The sequence below is a fragment of the Pollachius pollachius genome, assembly GCF_949987615.1.
Source record: "Pollachius pollachius genome assembly, chromosome: 20".
Taxonomy (NCBI): Eukaryota; Metazoa; Chordata; class Actinopteri; order Gadiformes; family Gadidae; genus Pollachius; species Pollachius pollachius.
The window spans coordinates 9,115,760-9,130,168 of NC_136953.1; the positions used below are offsets into that span (position 1 = coordinate 9,115,760).

The 14,409-nt window shown below is 45.0% G+C and overlaps 1 protein-coding gene across 1 annotated transcript; it reads left to right on the forward strand.

The window, feature by feature from the left end:
• Positions 1-12,119: 12,119 nt before the first annotated feature.
• LOC307090849 (uncharacterized protein) lies at positions 12,120-12,773 on the forward strand (the record flags this gene model as incomplete). Its single annotated transcript, XM_079757642.1, has 1 exon — positions 12,120-12,773. The coding sequence occupies one exon, from the start codon at positions 12,120-12,122 to the stop codon at positions 12,771-12,773; it is 654 nt and encodes a 217-aa protein (XP_079613768.1).
• Between the last annotated feature and the right edge of the window lie 1,636 nt (positions 12,774-14,409).

Consider the following 14,409-nt stretch of genomic DNA (forward strand, 5'->3'; position numbering starts at 1 on the left):
AGGAGGAGGAGGAGGAGGAGGAGGAGGAGGGGCGGCTGCTTGCAGGGAGGGAACACACACACACACACACACAATACACACTCAAGTCGACACTTTATGACGCACATGTATATTACATCTGTAACTATATCTGTTTGCACATTACTTATTTGTGCACAGTTATATCGAGGGGCCGGCCAGAGAGCGAGGGGATGATGTGCAGAACAAACACTGATGGGGGAAATCTTGTGGACTAAAAGCACGGGTACTATAACCATGTCTGAATCGTCAACCCACACCGAGCTTCTAAACCCATCAAAGCCCCTTTATGTACCACGCTAACTTTCACCTTTCCACTCTGCGGAAGATACTCGTGTGTGTGTGAAAGCGTACGGCTCCGTTTTCCACGGTAATTTGAGGTGGGGTTGGGTGGCTGTGGTGGTGGGATTGGGGGCATGTTATAATCCGACGTGTGATGTATTTAACTTGGGATTGGTAGAGCACTCTGACCCCACCTCTCCTCAAACTCAAAGTCCGCCTCCAAATCCCCCTCGAACTCCCCTCTCACCCGAGCCCCTCTCACAAGACCCCCCTGGTTTGGGGGGCCCCTATGCGACCACCACCACCACCACCACCACAGAAAAGCAGTTGAGGACAGGCGGGAAAGGGGTGCTTTTGGTGTTGCTCGCTGGCTGGGGAGAATAAAGTGATGTGAGGGGGTTGGGGGTCTTCGGAGGTCACGTGCAATGAAAGGACCCGTTAGAAGCGGAGCATACAGTATGAACCCATTGTAAAGATATCAGCCGCCTTGCCTTTAAGCAATAAGGTAGTTGCTGCCTGTTTTATTGTAATGGAATACAAAAATGTACATACCAACTTTTTTCAGCCAATACATCACATCTGCTTCGTTTTCATTTGCATTTCCTGTTGCACAGTTTAACGAAATGAGCTGCACGAGGCCAAAGTACAACTATGAGAAGGAATAGCTTCATGGGACAGAGGGCTACCGCCATCTAGGGGAGCAACCCGCACCTGCAACCCTAGGCTGAGGGAATTTAGATGCATGAAAGTTATCCAGAAGCCCCATGAGAGGCATCATCTTCTCGTCAAGAGGATCTTAAAATAACGGATCGTGACAGTTCCCAAAACTTCCCAGCACAGACGGGAACAGCAAAAAGACTGTTCCCGTAAAATCTAAACGATTGACAAGCCTGTAGGCTAGGCTATTATGGTTTTCCCAATGTATAGACATTTTAGAGATGATAAATTCAATTCTTTAATTTATATGGTTAATCAAAGTGGCTACTTATAAACTAATTGAATGTACCATGTCACCGTTTTTTTTAATATATATATATATAGAAAGTAGTGGGATCAGTTTTAATGAGGAATATGACTGATGAGTTTGAAAGGCACAACCTGAATGAGTCTGCAGATTCACTTATAAAAGGACAAATCTACAAAAGAACAAGCAGTACTCTGGAAGATGGAAAATATTTATTGCTCAAATGGGACCAAATTTTGAGAAACATAAAACCCAGATATAAAAGGTTAATTTATCTAAATAATATAATTTGTGGCTCAAAAGAGTATCTATGAACAGGACTATATTTGTTGAATCAACCCAAGGAAACGGAACTGAACTATGAAGACTTTTCCAAGACAAACACACAATGACCATGTTCAGATCGTCAATGCTTCTATCTCAACTTCAATTTAAACTTTTCACATGCACATTTCAAACCGTTTAATAGTTTATAGCCGACAGCTGCAAACCACCACATGCCTCTTTCCTTAAAGCCCTTTTCGGTTGGCGTCTTTGCATTAAAATAGTCTTCCCTTAAGTTAACCAAATTAAATTTCCATTTGATGAGGTGTTGACCCACAGACCAGCATGCCGAAACTGTCTCCGTAAGCTCTCTGCGGGGGATGGAAAGTCTCCGTCAGCAGAGTGGATACCATCACTCTGGCTGTGGGAACTACAAATGAGGAAAGCATCTTAACATTAAAAAAATAAAAAACGTTGTGGTATGTCCTTTCAAGCGTTCCCAGTTTGGCCAAAACTAAGCATGGCAAACTTCTCATACACGAAACGTTGAAACATTTAGAAGGCGGGAGTTAGGATCGGGAAGTTAATGTTTGACCTCTGCTTTCCTACAATAGCTGTTTGTCAGCAATGCCAATCAAACAGATAAGCCAGATTGGACATGCAGTGGCCCTTATTAACGTTGGAATTTGTCATTTGTAGGAAATTATTTTTAGTGTTAAATTAGTTTAACAGTCCAGCATGTTGAACCCAAGCTAAAAATAAATGAATAACATTTGCATTTACCCGTACCATGTCATTTTTAAAGCAGGTTAACCAAGTCTTTTGTGTATACCATCCCCTCCTGTTTAGACATTTAAAAAAAAATTAATAATAATAGGGTTGAAAGACTATCAATTATAACTCCAGGCCAATTTTGGACCACTTGAACATTTGATCAACTCTTTATTACAATTCAAAAACATAATTTAACCAAAGCACACCAGTCCTCCAAGTACTTTAGTACCAAACATCACGTTTGTGTATAGTCATCTGAACGAGGCACTTTGTCTGACTGAGCCGTCAACAGCTGAAGTCTTCAGGTAACTCCATTCGGCCTTCGGGCTCGGTCTGGACAGGACTGCGTGGTGACTCCTGGCTGACCTGGTGGGCCTGGTTTTGGAGTGAGAGACATGGCCTCTCCACTGGCTACCCGTCGCCCCCCCCCCTGTCAGGGACGAACGGGAAGCCCTCGCCTCCCCGGACTGCATGCTGACTGTATCCTTCTACCCTACGCCGCTTGGGTGCCGGCCTGGAATCCATTCGAGGAGAGGAACTGCCCTCCCCAGGACTAGACCGGCCCACACTGGAAGGGTTACCTGTGGGCTGGGGACGACCGCTACTCTTCCCGTCCCCAGCTGGGCTGCCCATTTCGCCCGTGTCGTCAGCACTCCTGTGGTGAGCGCTTCCAAGGATGTCTGAAAATGTAACGTTAAAAAAGGCGCCGGCGATCTTTGACGCCCACCCTGTTGGCAGGCTGCTGTCACTGGCCGTGGCACCGGGCGATGGGGACTTGACTCTGACCCCGTTGACCTTGCTGCGCCAGCCCTGCACCACGGGCCTGGAGGGCCTCTTAAGGAAGTTGTAATTCAGGGGTACGGCCGGGGGGCCCCGCCCGGTCCTGGGCTGGGGTACCCGGGTGATGATGGATGCGCGTTCCGTTTTCCATCTGGCGTACGGGGAGGGGCCTGTGGGACGTTGTTCCCTCTTGATCGTGTTGGTCGGGGTCTGCCTTGCGTATTTTTGGGGTGGGTACAAGCTGGAGCTGTCAAATGGCGAGATTGAGGAGTGGGGCCTCCTAGGGTCACTGTAGGATTTTCTCTTTGTTGCATCAACTGGAGTCAATTTACGTTTTAATTTTGTGAATTGTGCTCCGACATCACTGCCCACTTCACCTTCAAAGGGCCCAGGGAAAGACGAAACTTGGCCGGGTAAATGTCCATGACGGTTTGGGCTTCGAGGACCTAGAAAAACAGTAGATGTGGTTAGCGTTCTGTTGGATAAATCATCTATTAGAGGGATATTTTTATAATTTCTCCACTTTACCATCAGGTATAGACTGGATCACACCAGGTTCCACAATCTCTTCAGCGTGGCTTGGTTTGGTACCAATCCTGTAGGCAGCTGATCCCACCTGAAGATAACTGTCACTGAGCCTTGGAGTCATCACCCTTGTTATTGCTTTAAAAGAGAAGATCTCATTCTTCTCTTGTTTTATTATGTCATTTTCAGCAGTGTTTGTATCTGAAGCGTTGGCGCCCTCTAGCGGCCCTAAGGCCGAAGTGCGGAAATCAAGGCCAGGCATTCCTCCAAAATGATATTTTCCACTGTTACTCGTGTAACCCGACAGATATGGTTTGGAGCCCATGTCGGGGATTAGAGGCTGAATACCTCTAAATTCTGGTTTGGATTCACTTTTAGCCATATTTAGTTTCAGTGGAACACTTGAGGGTTGTAAAACCTTGTATTTCTCCTGCTGTGACGGCACATCATTAGCAGATAGCTTGGATTTTCGGGAAATTACACTGGACCGAAAGATATCTCTGGGAGGTAGAAGAATGATGGACCCTGACTGAACACTGTCTTTTTTGGGGCCCCGCTCAGCCTCTAGTGGGGCCGTGGTGGTGTAAACAACCTCAGCCCTCTGACTGAATCCATACTTCTGAGACACAGGGGTGTAGTCATGAGCCTTTTCAGTTGGTGTGTTTGTGGTTTTATCATATTTGGAGCTCTTAAGTTTTGTCTTTTTGCTCAAACCTCCATAGGGGATAGCAAGAAGTCTCTTATAGACTTCCATAACCGATTCCTGAGACTTAAGCCAGCTGGGTGCCTTAAAGCCTTTATGTGGATCTTTAAAATGAGCCATGGATCTTCCACTTTGTGTGCCAAGTGGTATAGCCTTGCCAAAAGAAGGGTGTACATCACTGCTGGCTGCTTCTTGTTCTGATAGCTGATCCTGCCTGTGAGAGGATGGCTGCCGCACAGAGATTTTAAGTGAAGGAGACATGTTTTGACTCCTTGCTGAAGGAGAAAGACTTTGTGAGTGTTGCCTGGCACCGGAAACACCAGCCACCTCCCGTTTGCCAGAGGTTTTGTAGGAGTTGAATAGATACCACTTGCCCACCGTTAAAGCCTTTGGGTCCTCATTAGGCCCTCTCACTGCAGGCTTGGACACTTTCGTGATGAACGGGGCCCGATTATCTAGCATGGGTGTGGTGAGCTTCCTGGATTTATTACCAAAGGAACTAAGGCCATCACTCATTGAGGCCTTTTCATTACTTTGAGGCAATTCAGACTTCAAAAGCGCACCACTTCTGGAAGAAAGGACTGGACTGAAGACATGAGGAGAAGCTTGAGGAGAGAGGCGTTGTGACCAGTGGATGGTTCTGTCTTGTGTGCTTGGATGAACGTCAGTTTCGTCGGCAGGATCCAGGGCGGCGTTCGGTTTTCCAGCCAATGGAGGAAGGAATCTTGGAGGGAAACGACCGGTTTCCGACAGGCCTTCTTTTTGCCAGGTTTCTTCACCACCATTTGATAGGACACCACCAGATTGCCCCAGCTTGTGCACAGAAGTGTTCGTCTCGTCAGAACTATTCCGATGAGTCTGACTCGTTCTAAACCCACGGGGCTCTGGGCTACGATGACTGGAGGGGCTCGGGGGAGCGACAGAGGCCTGATTAGCTCTGGTTTGCTTCTGCTCAAGCGTCGATCGCTTGGGATCGAGGCGCCCATGGTTCGAGCTTCTAGCAGACTCCTCCGTAGCCACACTGTGGCCCCAGACTCCTCTGAAGATTCTAGGCTGCAAATACCGGCCCTTTCTTTTACTACTACCAGCACCAACTTGGTGGTGCAAGTCATGTGCCACTGCATTTTGAGGGTTGAGTTTCACGGGTCTCTTAAGCTTCGACGCACGGACCATGACTATGTTGGGATGAGGTGGCTCGTTGGTGCCGCTGCTGGTGGTGGTATCTGGAAGGAGTTGTGGTCCCGATGGCTGGCTGGGTGGTGGTCCAACTGGAAAGCGTCGCTGGTGATCAGGAACGTAGGCATGGTTTAAAATTCGCTGCGTCTCTTTCTTTAATTGGTTTTCCTCCCCAACAGTTGTTTTAGTTCTCACTAGAAGGGGGTAAAACAATAAAATAATTGATATAATTGGAAAATGTAGGCCTACTTCTAATGTACACAAGTTAGAATGAAACTATATCTGCAACCATTATGTCTAAACCTCTTAAAACTATTATATTCAGGTAACCAAAAGTAGGGAATTGTGATTAAGCCATTTTTATATACCATTGATTCAGTCAAAACCCCTTTTTTTTTTAATCAGGAAAGGAATTCTGTGTAGTTAAGGTGTAGCCTATTAAGGAATGACGCAATCATGCCACATTTTCATTTGATATTTCCATCAGGTACAAAGTTGCCCAATACTCGACGGGTCTTCTTGAACTTTCGGTATAATACAGTCATGTTTATCAGTGACAACAGTTAACATTCTTACCTCCAGAAGCGTCTGACATCGGGATATGTGACGTTGAAACCCAACAGACCAACAGAATGAGAAGTCTGTCATGAAAAACGTTGGTACAATCCTTTCAGGTGTTTTACGAGAACATGTTTGTTTACGCACTAATCTCAGTTTAGTGATGTACACACACAGAATTATAATAAATCTACTTACCTTGAATGCAAATCGATAAGTCTACCGCATACCATGATTGACAGTTGTCAACTTTATTAGTTATTTTTAGCTGTCAGACGAAGATCTCGAAGGATATTTTGATTAAACAACAATCCTAGGCCTACAAACGGTGCACTGCCAGATTATCGTTTTATCTCGTCCAAATCCCGTCACTGATAAAAAACAAATTTATGCACCTGCAAGTGTTGGGCAGATGTGACGTATGCGTGACGTAGGCTACTTTGTACCTTGTGCTGTGCGACCGGGAAAGCGTTCCGGCTTTATATATATATATATATATATATATATATATATATATGTCTCTTTTCCATTCGTTTTCAATTCGTGTAGCCTATTCATTATTTAGTTTTACTTTTCGTGCAACAAATCTCTAATAACTTTGTTTAACAACCTAAATCACACATAAGTCCCCACACTACAAGGCACAACAATGTTCATTAATGTAAACACCATCAATTGATGAACTGGCAAACTAGGAAACACACAAGGCAAGACCTTTGGAGCTTGTAGGGCTTACGTTTTAATAGAAAATAACATAGCCTACAGGCATAGAATACGTAGGCCTAGGCCTATGCATATACACACACATAGGAAAAACACAGTAGAAGGCATACAGAAAACACTTTAAATACTTTATAGAAATTAAATAGATTATTTTAAATAAAAACATACAAATTAAAACATGAATCCAAAAAAAAAGGGTATTCAAGGAAACATCCAGGCAGTCAAAACAACAGTTAAGTGTACCCAAGTGTAAGACCTAGCTCATTTGGCACATATTTATATATTGACATGGGCTATTGAAATGCTGAGCCGCCTGCGGATGCCTTGCTCATTGTTCAGTTATTAAGTGCGGTAAGTAGGCAGTAGACTCGTCAAAACGTGTAGAATGACATCATGGCAAAGTCCCTGAATTCCTCGTTTGTGACACAATCTGTTGAATTAAAGAAAGAAACGGATAAGAAATAACGCATTCATTGTGGAACACTGTGACAATTTCATAGCTTCTTCCACCGTTCTTGTCAATCAACCACGTATTACATCACTATAGGCCACTTACCGCGCTCTCTGTCACCCTGAAGTTCGAGTCCGAGGATCAGTCTCCACATTTTCTTCAACGACTGCCGAAACCTGCCGGCTCTTGAACCAGACGATGAGTCACTTTCACCGGTCTCCCCCAGACAGCTCACGTCAGGCGTCTCCTCGTTAATCTTATCGCTGTTGTCTGTGTCATTATCAGCTGCGTTGTCGTCACCGAGGAGGACCCCTGCCGACATCATCCGTTCCAGGGCGCTTTCGTCCACTCGCAGGACCGCTCGTACCCTCGCGACACCGACGGGCACGTGTGTGATTTGGCGGCACAGAGGGCACGCGATGGAGCCGTCCAGACACAGAGCCACGAGACAACTTTCACAAAAGCTGTGTCTACAGCGGAGCTCCCGGGGACACCGCTGAGCCGCGTTGTAGGGTTCGTAACAGATTCCACACTCGAGATCTTCTGAACACATCCTGGCTGTGAACTAGTGTTGGGTTTCCAGAGAAGCGTTCGTTTACAGCAGCACAGCCAAGCCTCTGTGAACGTAATGACAAAACTGGTCTGCCCGCACTCATTTATACTGAAAGACTGACTGGGAGTATCGGGGCAAGGTGCGCACGCTCCAGCGAGTGCCAAAGGTCCTTGCCAAAAACATGAGCTCATGGGTTCAGCTTTACACATCTGATGACTCACTCACTCACACACACAAAGACACACACACACACACACGCACACACGCGCGCGCACACACACACACACACACACACACACACATACACACATACACACACACACACACATACACACACACACACACACACGAACTCTCGCTCTCAGACAAATTCGCGTCAATGAGGGTCAGATCGCCAAACCGGTTTGAAACGTCATAGCTAACCTCATTGGACGAAAGGTCACAGAGTGTGAGAAACATGTTGTAAAAATATATGTACTGGTTATTACAATGTTAAACCCAATCCCAAATTTCTTTTGAAGATATAATTTCATATAGAGGATCTCTCCAACAATAATTTTCAGGCAATATGTTATAAAGTCAAGGAAGAGGGATTGAGATTAACTTCATTGTAGCCTACATTTATAGTTGTTTAGCAGAGGGATTATATAAAGCAACGCACAAGTGAGTCTGAGAACAATCGAGTCGTACAATCCAAATTGTTACTTTTATTTGTATTAAAAAGTTCCTTCCTGCTACTTCCAGACACGTTTACAGGAATTCCCAGATATCCCAGAACATCTGTGTTGATGACACACACAACAAATACAAACACTCCTTTCATTTAGTCTTCCGCTTCCTTAATGTTTTTACAAACAGTGTGTGTGTGTGTGTGTGTGTGTGTGTGTGTGTGTGTGTGTGTGTGTGTGTGTGTGCGTGTGTGCATTAGCGTGTGTGCGTTTGTCCTTTTTTTCACCCTTTTAGTTTATTTCCAGTAGAAATCCCATGGTGTACTTACCGTAAGGCTGTAGCAAGAAAAACAATGTCCAATTGTCATTGGTTATTTATTCCCAGTGGATCAACAAAATACTTTTCCTGGCAATGTTTTAAAAAGCACTGCGGCTCCACTCACGCAGTGCTACAGATTTTTTCACCACAGGTTCACTGGGCTCTAGCTGGCCCACTACTTCAGTCTTCAAGGTTCAGCAGATGTGGTTGTTAGTGAGATAGTGAAGGTAGAATAACAATTAGGCATTGAACAAGGGTCAGAGTGATCTTACGGCCTCTTGTTGCTGGGCAAAGCTTGTCTACCTCAATGTTTGATGGATAGTTAAATCGACCAGTTTGTACAGACAACTGGGTAGGCTGGTTGACTGACCTATCCATCAAACATCTGGGTGGACCTCCCCTAGGTCAAAGGGCAGGACATATTTTGAAAGGGCTTGTAATGGCTAATCACATTCACCCCTGGTGATAAAATAGGCGCCCTTTCATGTATTTTAGTGCAGTATTACTTACTTTGGGAAAATAAAGTTTGGCCTTTCAAATCTCTATCCTACTGCCTATTCTGCATGTTCCATCAAATTTGAACTGTTTAATTGGAAAACATACAGGTGTAACGTAAGATAATAAGCTCCAGGTCAATACTAAATTTATCACCTGCTGCTTGGAAGACAATCTTTCTGGTAAACCAGCATGGAAACATGATTCAGGAACGATAAGAGGCCATAGTGTACTAGTTATAAAATATAACATAATAATGTGATCATACAAAACATAACAGAACATTGTTTTCAAACCAATCACGTCACAATTGCAACATATAACACAATATATAACTCAATATGACAATACATTGGTTCCCTTCCTCAGTGTCGCTATGTAAGGGCCACCACATAGGGCCCAACAGAAATCGCCGCTAACATCGGATCTTGAACCGAAGGGGGGATACTGGAAGCTTTCCTTGGCACCCATGGGAGCCTGTCGACCCAACTGTTTTCTTGGAGGCTGTTCCTGACAGATGGTTCGTCAAATCACCTGCCACGTATATTTTGAACGTGCCTGCCCTTTTCAAGGACCACCTCAGGTTTGCACTTCTTAACTCTAGGGCCAAACTGCGGCTGGAATTAGCAAACGCCTAAGTGGTGACAACCATGGTGTCCCAAGACAGCAAAGAGTTGATGTAGGCGGGGCCTAGAACCGTGGCACTCTCCAGCCCTGTTCCTGACCTGCCTAGCCCTCTATCCCAAAGTACATTTCGTAGAGGGTTATTACTTATAACTATATAAGTTGTAACAACTAGTTGTAACTGTTTATGACCCATTTTAATGCTTTTGGGTCCACATTTCCAATGTATGATGTCAAATTTTGTCATTCATTCACAAACGCCCACAACACCAACCCTTTCACAAGCTTTTTAATGAAAACAAAGAGAGGCAGGTCTATGTTTTATATCATACTTTGTTTTATTGGGTGAGGATAACCGGAGTGTTGCCATGAATAAATTATATAGAAATGTATAATGATATAGTTGACATATTCCTCGTCTTAAATTAATAGAATTGTGACCTACCACAACAACTGACGCCACTGTGTCCTGGTACCACCCCGTTGCTAGGGACTTATTTACTGCGGTAACCACGCGATCCAGCCCCCCATGAGATCGGTCGTGACAGAGAAGCAAGGTCCATGGGGGGGTAAAATGTAGGCACCACAGAGCAACAGCAAAGCATGGCTGGCAAATACACCAGGACAGAGAGAGACAGGTGTAGATCGAGACCATCTGATTGGCTGCTCAGGGAGGGCGGCGGCTAAGGGGGGCGTGGTTCTAGGGGCTTGGGTCTAGGATGTGTAGCCGTAGAAGGCAGGGATGCAGGGGGGTTGGCAGCTTTTCAGGTGTGAGTATCCTCATCATCAGGAGGTCAACAGCAGTCACGGGGAAGGCATGAGATGCTGGGCAGCCGGTAAGTGTCTCCTGTCTCCTGTAGGGTAGAAACAGTGGTGGAGCCCCCCCCCCCCCCCCCCCCCCCCCCGGTGTGTTATTGTAGTGTTATTGACCGCAAACGGTCTATTTCAGGGTTGGGGCCTCATGGTGTTTTTCATCAGGAGCCGTTTCATTCATTTACAAGAGCAATATTTGCTTTTGTAAAGCAGAAATTATAAAATGATTAGATTCACTCGTTGAATCCCAAATGACAATCTTGTTGTTATAAAAGAAGATCAGGTCATTGAGTTCAGTCATATAATGTACCTGGGTTTGACTTGCAAATGGTCTCGAAGGAACAATCAAGCATATGGTGTTTGGTGTAAAGGGAGTGTGTTGTGACAAACAACACATGGGGTGTTGTTTGAGTAACTGTTTTCGTCTAGTTGTCACTCTCACTGTTACTTCATATATTTTGAATGAATCAATACAATTCAATTCATACAATTCACAGCAATATATGATGATTTATGACTTTATGAGGCTTGTCTGACATTCTTTGTTTGTCTGTCTATCTACTGGCAGGAATGACCTTATAAGAAGATTGGTTTTACGTGAGCTTACAGTGTGTTCTTAGTGAGAATTTTGTCTGCGTCTACCACGTAGTACAGTTTCTACTTTGACCGTTTTGATTGATTTGGCTTCCTTCCACTTTGAGGGGGGAAGGGGGGTTGAGATAAACTGGAAACAGTCCAAGGAGGTCAACCTTAATCCCAATGTAGACACACACATACACACGTACGAAGAATCACAATACACACTCACAGCACTTCTTTTATGGTGGTCAGTTTGTTGGAATCTATCCAAGCTCAGTAGAGTGCTTTTATATGAATGGGTCTGGTGGACGCTACGACACTTAAACTGGTATTAACTAGAGGGAACTGATCTAGCACAGTTTCTCTCACAGTCTATTACTAATTACCCAGACCTTTGTAGTTTGTGTGTGTTTGTGTCTGTGAGAGTATGTGCTTGTGTGTGTGTTGGGCGAGGTTGGGTGAATGGATCACATATGGGCATGCCGGTAGCCAGCTGAGAGGAAACAGAGGCCCGGATCTCTGCCATTTCTGCAAATTTGTAAACTAAATACAGCATTATAAACAATTCTGGGATGAGTTAGTGCTTGATTCAGTTTAAACTGGTTACTATGAGCCGAGTACAACCCCCCCCCCCCATACAGCGAGAGAAAGAGAGAGAGAGAGAGAGAGAGAGAGACTGTCAACCTCTTCTGACATCCTACTGTTCTCAAATCTACTGTTCACATTTATACCATTCAGCTTACCTTGCAGATGTCTTATTCCTACAGGCTGCAGGCCAAACTCCAAGCACTGACTACAAATCACTGGTGATCCATTGGCCCCGACCTCCTCAGCTCTCCCTCCTGCAACCATGAACCCTGCGACCGCCTCCGCCCCCCAGCAGGGGGAGCTAGCGACCCCCTCATCGGGCACTGACCCTCTGGAAGCGGAGTGTCCCGTCTGCTACCAGGAGTACAACCGGTACACCAAATGCCCCCGAATGCTGGAGTGTCTCCACGTCTTCTGCGGCGAGTGCCTCCAGAGGATCCAGCTGTGTCCGTGTGACGCCCACGGCCTGCCCGCCATCCCCTGCCCCCTCTGCCGCCACCTCACCCCCCTCCTGAGCGGCGACACCCTCTGCCTGCCCCCCAACCTGCGGATGCTGGCCCGGCTGCCCCCCGCCGCCTACAGCCTGCCCTCCTCCCTGCAGGCGGCGCCCCGGCTGCACGCCTCGGTCACCCAGCGCGTGGTGCTCTCCATGGAGACGGCGGGCGGCATCATGAATCACCACCATCGCTTCATCATCCTGCCCACCGTCAGCCTTCAGGTGCAGCAGATGCACGCGGGACTCGGGGGCGCGTTAGGGGCCCAGGGCCTCAGGGCCGAGGGGGTGGGGGCGCAGGTCAGGCAGCAGCACAAGAGAAAGCTGGTGTGTGTGCAGGTGCTGGCCGTGGCCTTCTGGGTCATGTTTGTGATCACGTGTGTTGTGGGTGTGGTGTTTGGGCCGCATTTGTTCCACAAATGACCAGGCGTTCTTTAGGGTGAGAGACTAGGAAGTTTGTTTGTTTGTTTTTTTTACCCATTTTTTTGGGGTTTTTGTTTGTGTGATTTCTAGCTTTATTCACTTTGGAACTTGTACATTTGTAACTATTTGTTTTTTGATTATGCTTACTTGGCTGTTTGGATCATGGATAGAGAATATGTTTAGACGGACTCAATACATAGAGGTGGCAACACAGGTAAGTTCCTTTACATGAAAATGATTAGTCAAAATCAATGTCAATTCTTATTCTGAAAGATAACACTGAGTTAACATCTAGTTGTTTTGATCAACTTGAGTGTAAATATATCCACCATATAAAAAAAAAAAAAAGAATATTTAGTCATGATGAATCAATTTTTCTTTCTCAGGGTTGACATCTGTTTATTCTATAATGAATTAATGAATTACTCATTATTAAAACTAATGAACTGAATTTAGTTTTGGGTATGGGAAGCACCTGTTCGTTTTTTATTGGTAAATACACATTTACTGCTAAACCAGGCAAACCATATTGGTAAGTTGCATCAATCATACTATGCCCTTGATTTGTTTTTTTGTTGTGCACTTCTTTCAATGCAAATGAGTGTGCACCAAGCCGTTTTTGAATTGATAAAAAAACATAGAAAAGTCAGACAGGTTTTATCACACCGGAGTAAAAAATGCAATTTGTGGAAACATATAAACACGAACACACAGAGCCCAAAAGTAAACATGCCAACGTTGACACCCGTTGGTATTACAAGTGTATATTTACATATTCACATATAAGGCAGTACTAGTGCTAATCATGTATTCATACTCACATCTGTTGTCATCCTTCTTTGCAGAATGATCGATCATGAATGCTTCTGTGCAGTGTAAATCATTGAAGAGGTCTCAGATCAATGAAGCCTGTGGGAATTGATTGGTAGCTGTGGTTGTGGTTGGCTCTGGAGGTCCCCTGGCTGCACATGGAGCAGACATGCTGTGTGGTCTCAAGCTTCTTGTGGGGGCAGATTTTTCATTTCAATTATACTATTGTGTACAGGAAAAAGCTTTTATTGGATTGCATTTCAATTGATAAATGCACCCTTTTGTCTTAATGCACAGCCCTTGACTTATTATTTCTTGTTTGCTCCTGGATTAGACAATATATTTGAATGCATCCATGCTATATTTTCGGTCAACAATCGCTTTTTACTGTTTCCGTTTTGCAGCCATACTATATTGACTTGAATAACATTATAAGATTATTCCATACTATCACCTTTCCTTAACCTCATGTTTAGTCTGTGTCATGTTTAAGCGTGTGCGTGTGTGTGTGTGCGCGCGTGCGCGCGCGCGTATGTGTAATAGCGAGTTTGTGTGAAATGTCTAGGATATGCAGCTATTTACTGTCTCAAAGAGAATTATTGCCTGTCAAGATGTCCTGCACTTACTAGTGCAAATATAGCAACTAACCAATTATTACCCAATGCTTGCAAAAATCGCTACCATTTATTGTAGTCAAGTAAATGTAAGTCCAGTAAAACGGAATGTTGCATTCGATGCAGACAATGACACCCTCATCTTTTACAATAACGGGACGTTTGCAATTGTAAAACCTCCCGTTGTGTTGTGATTGTGAAAGGACGGCGAT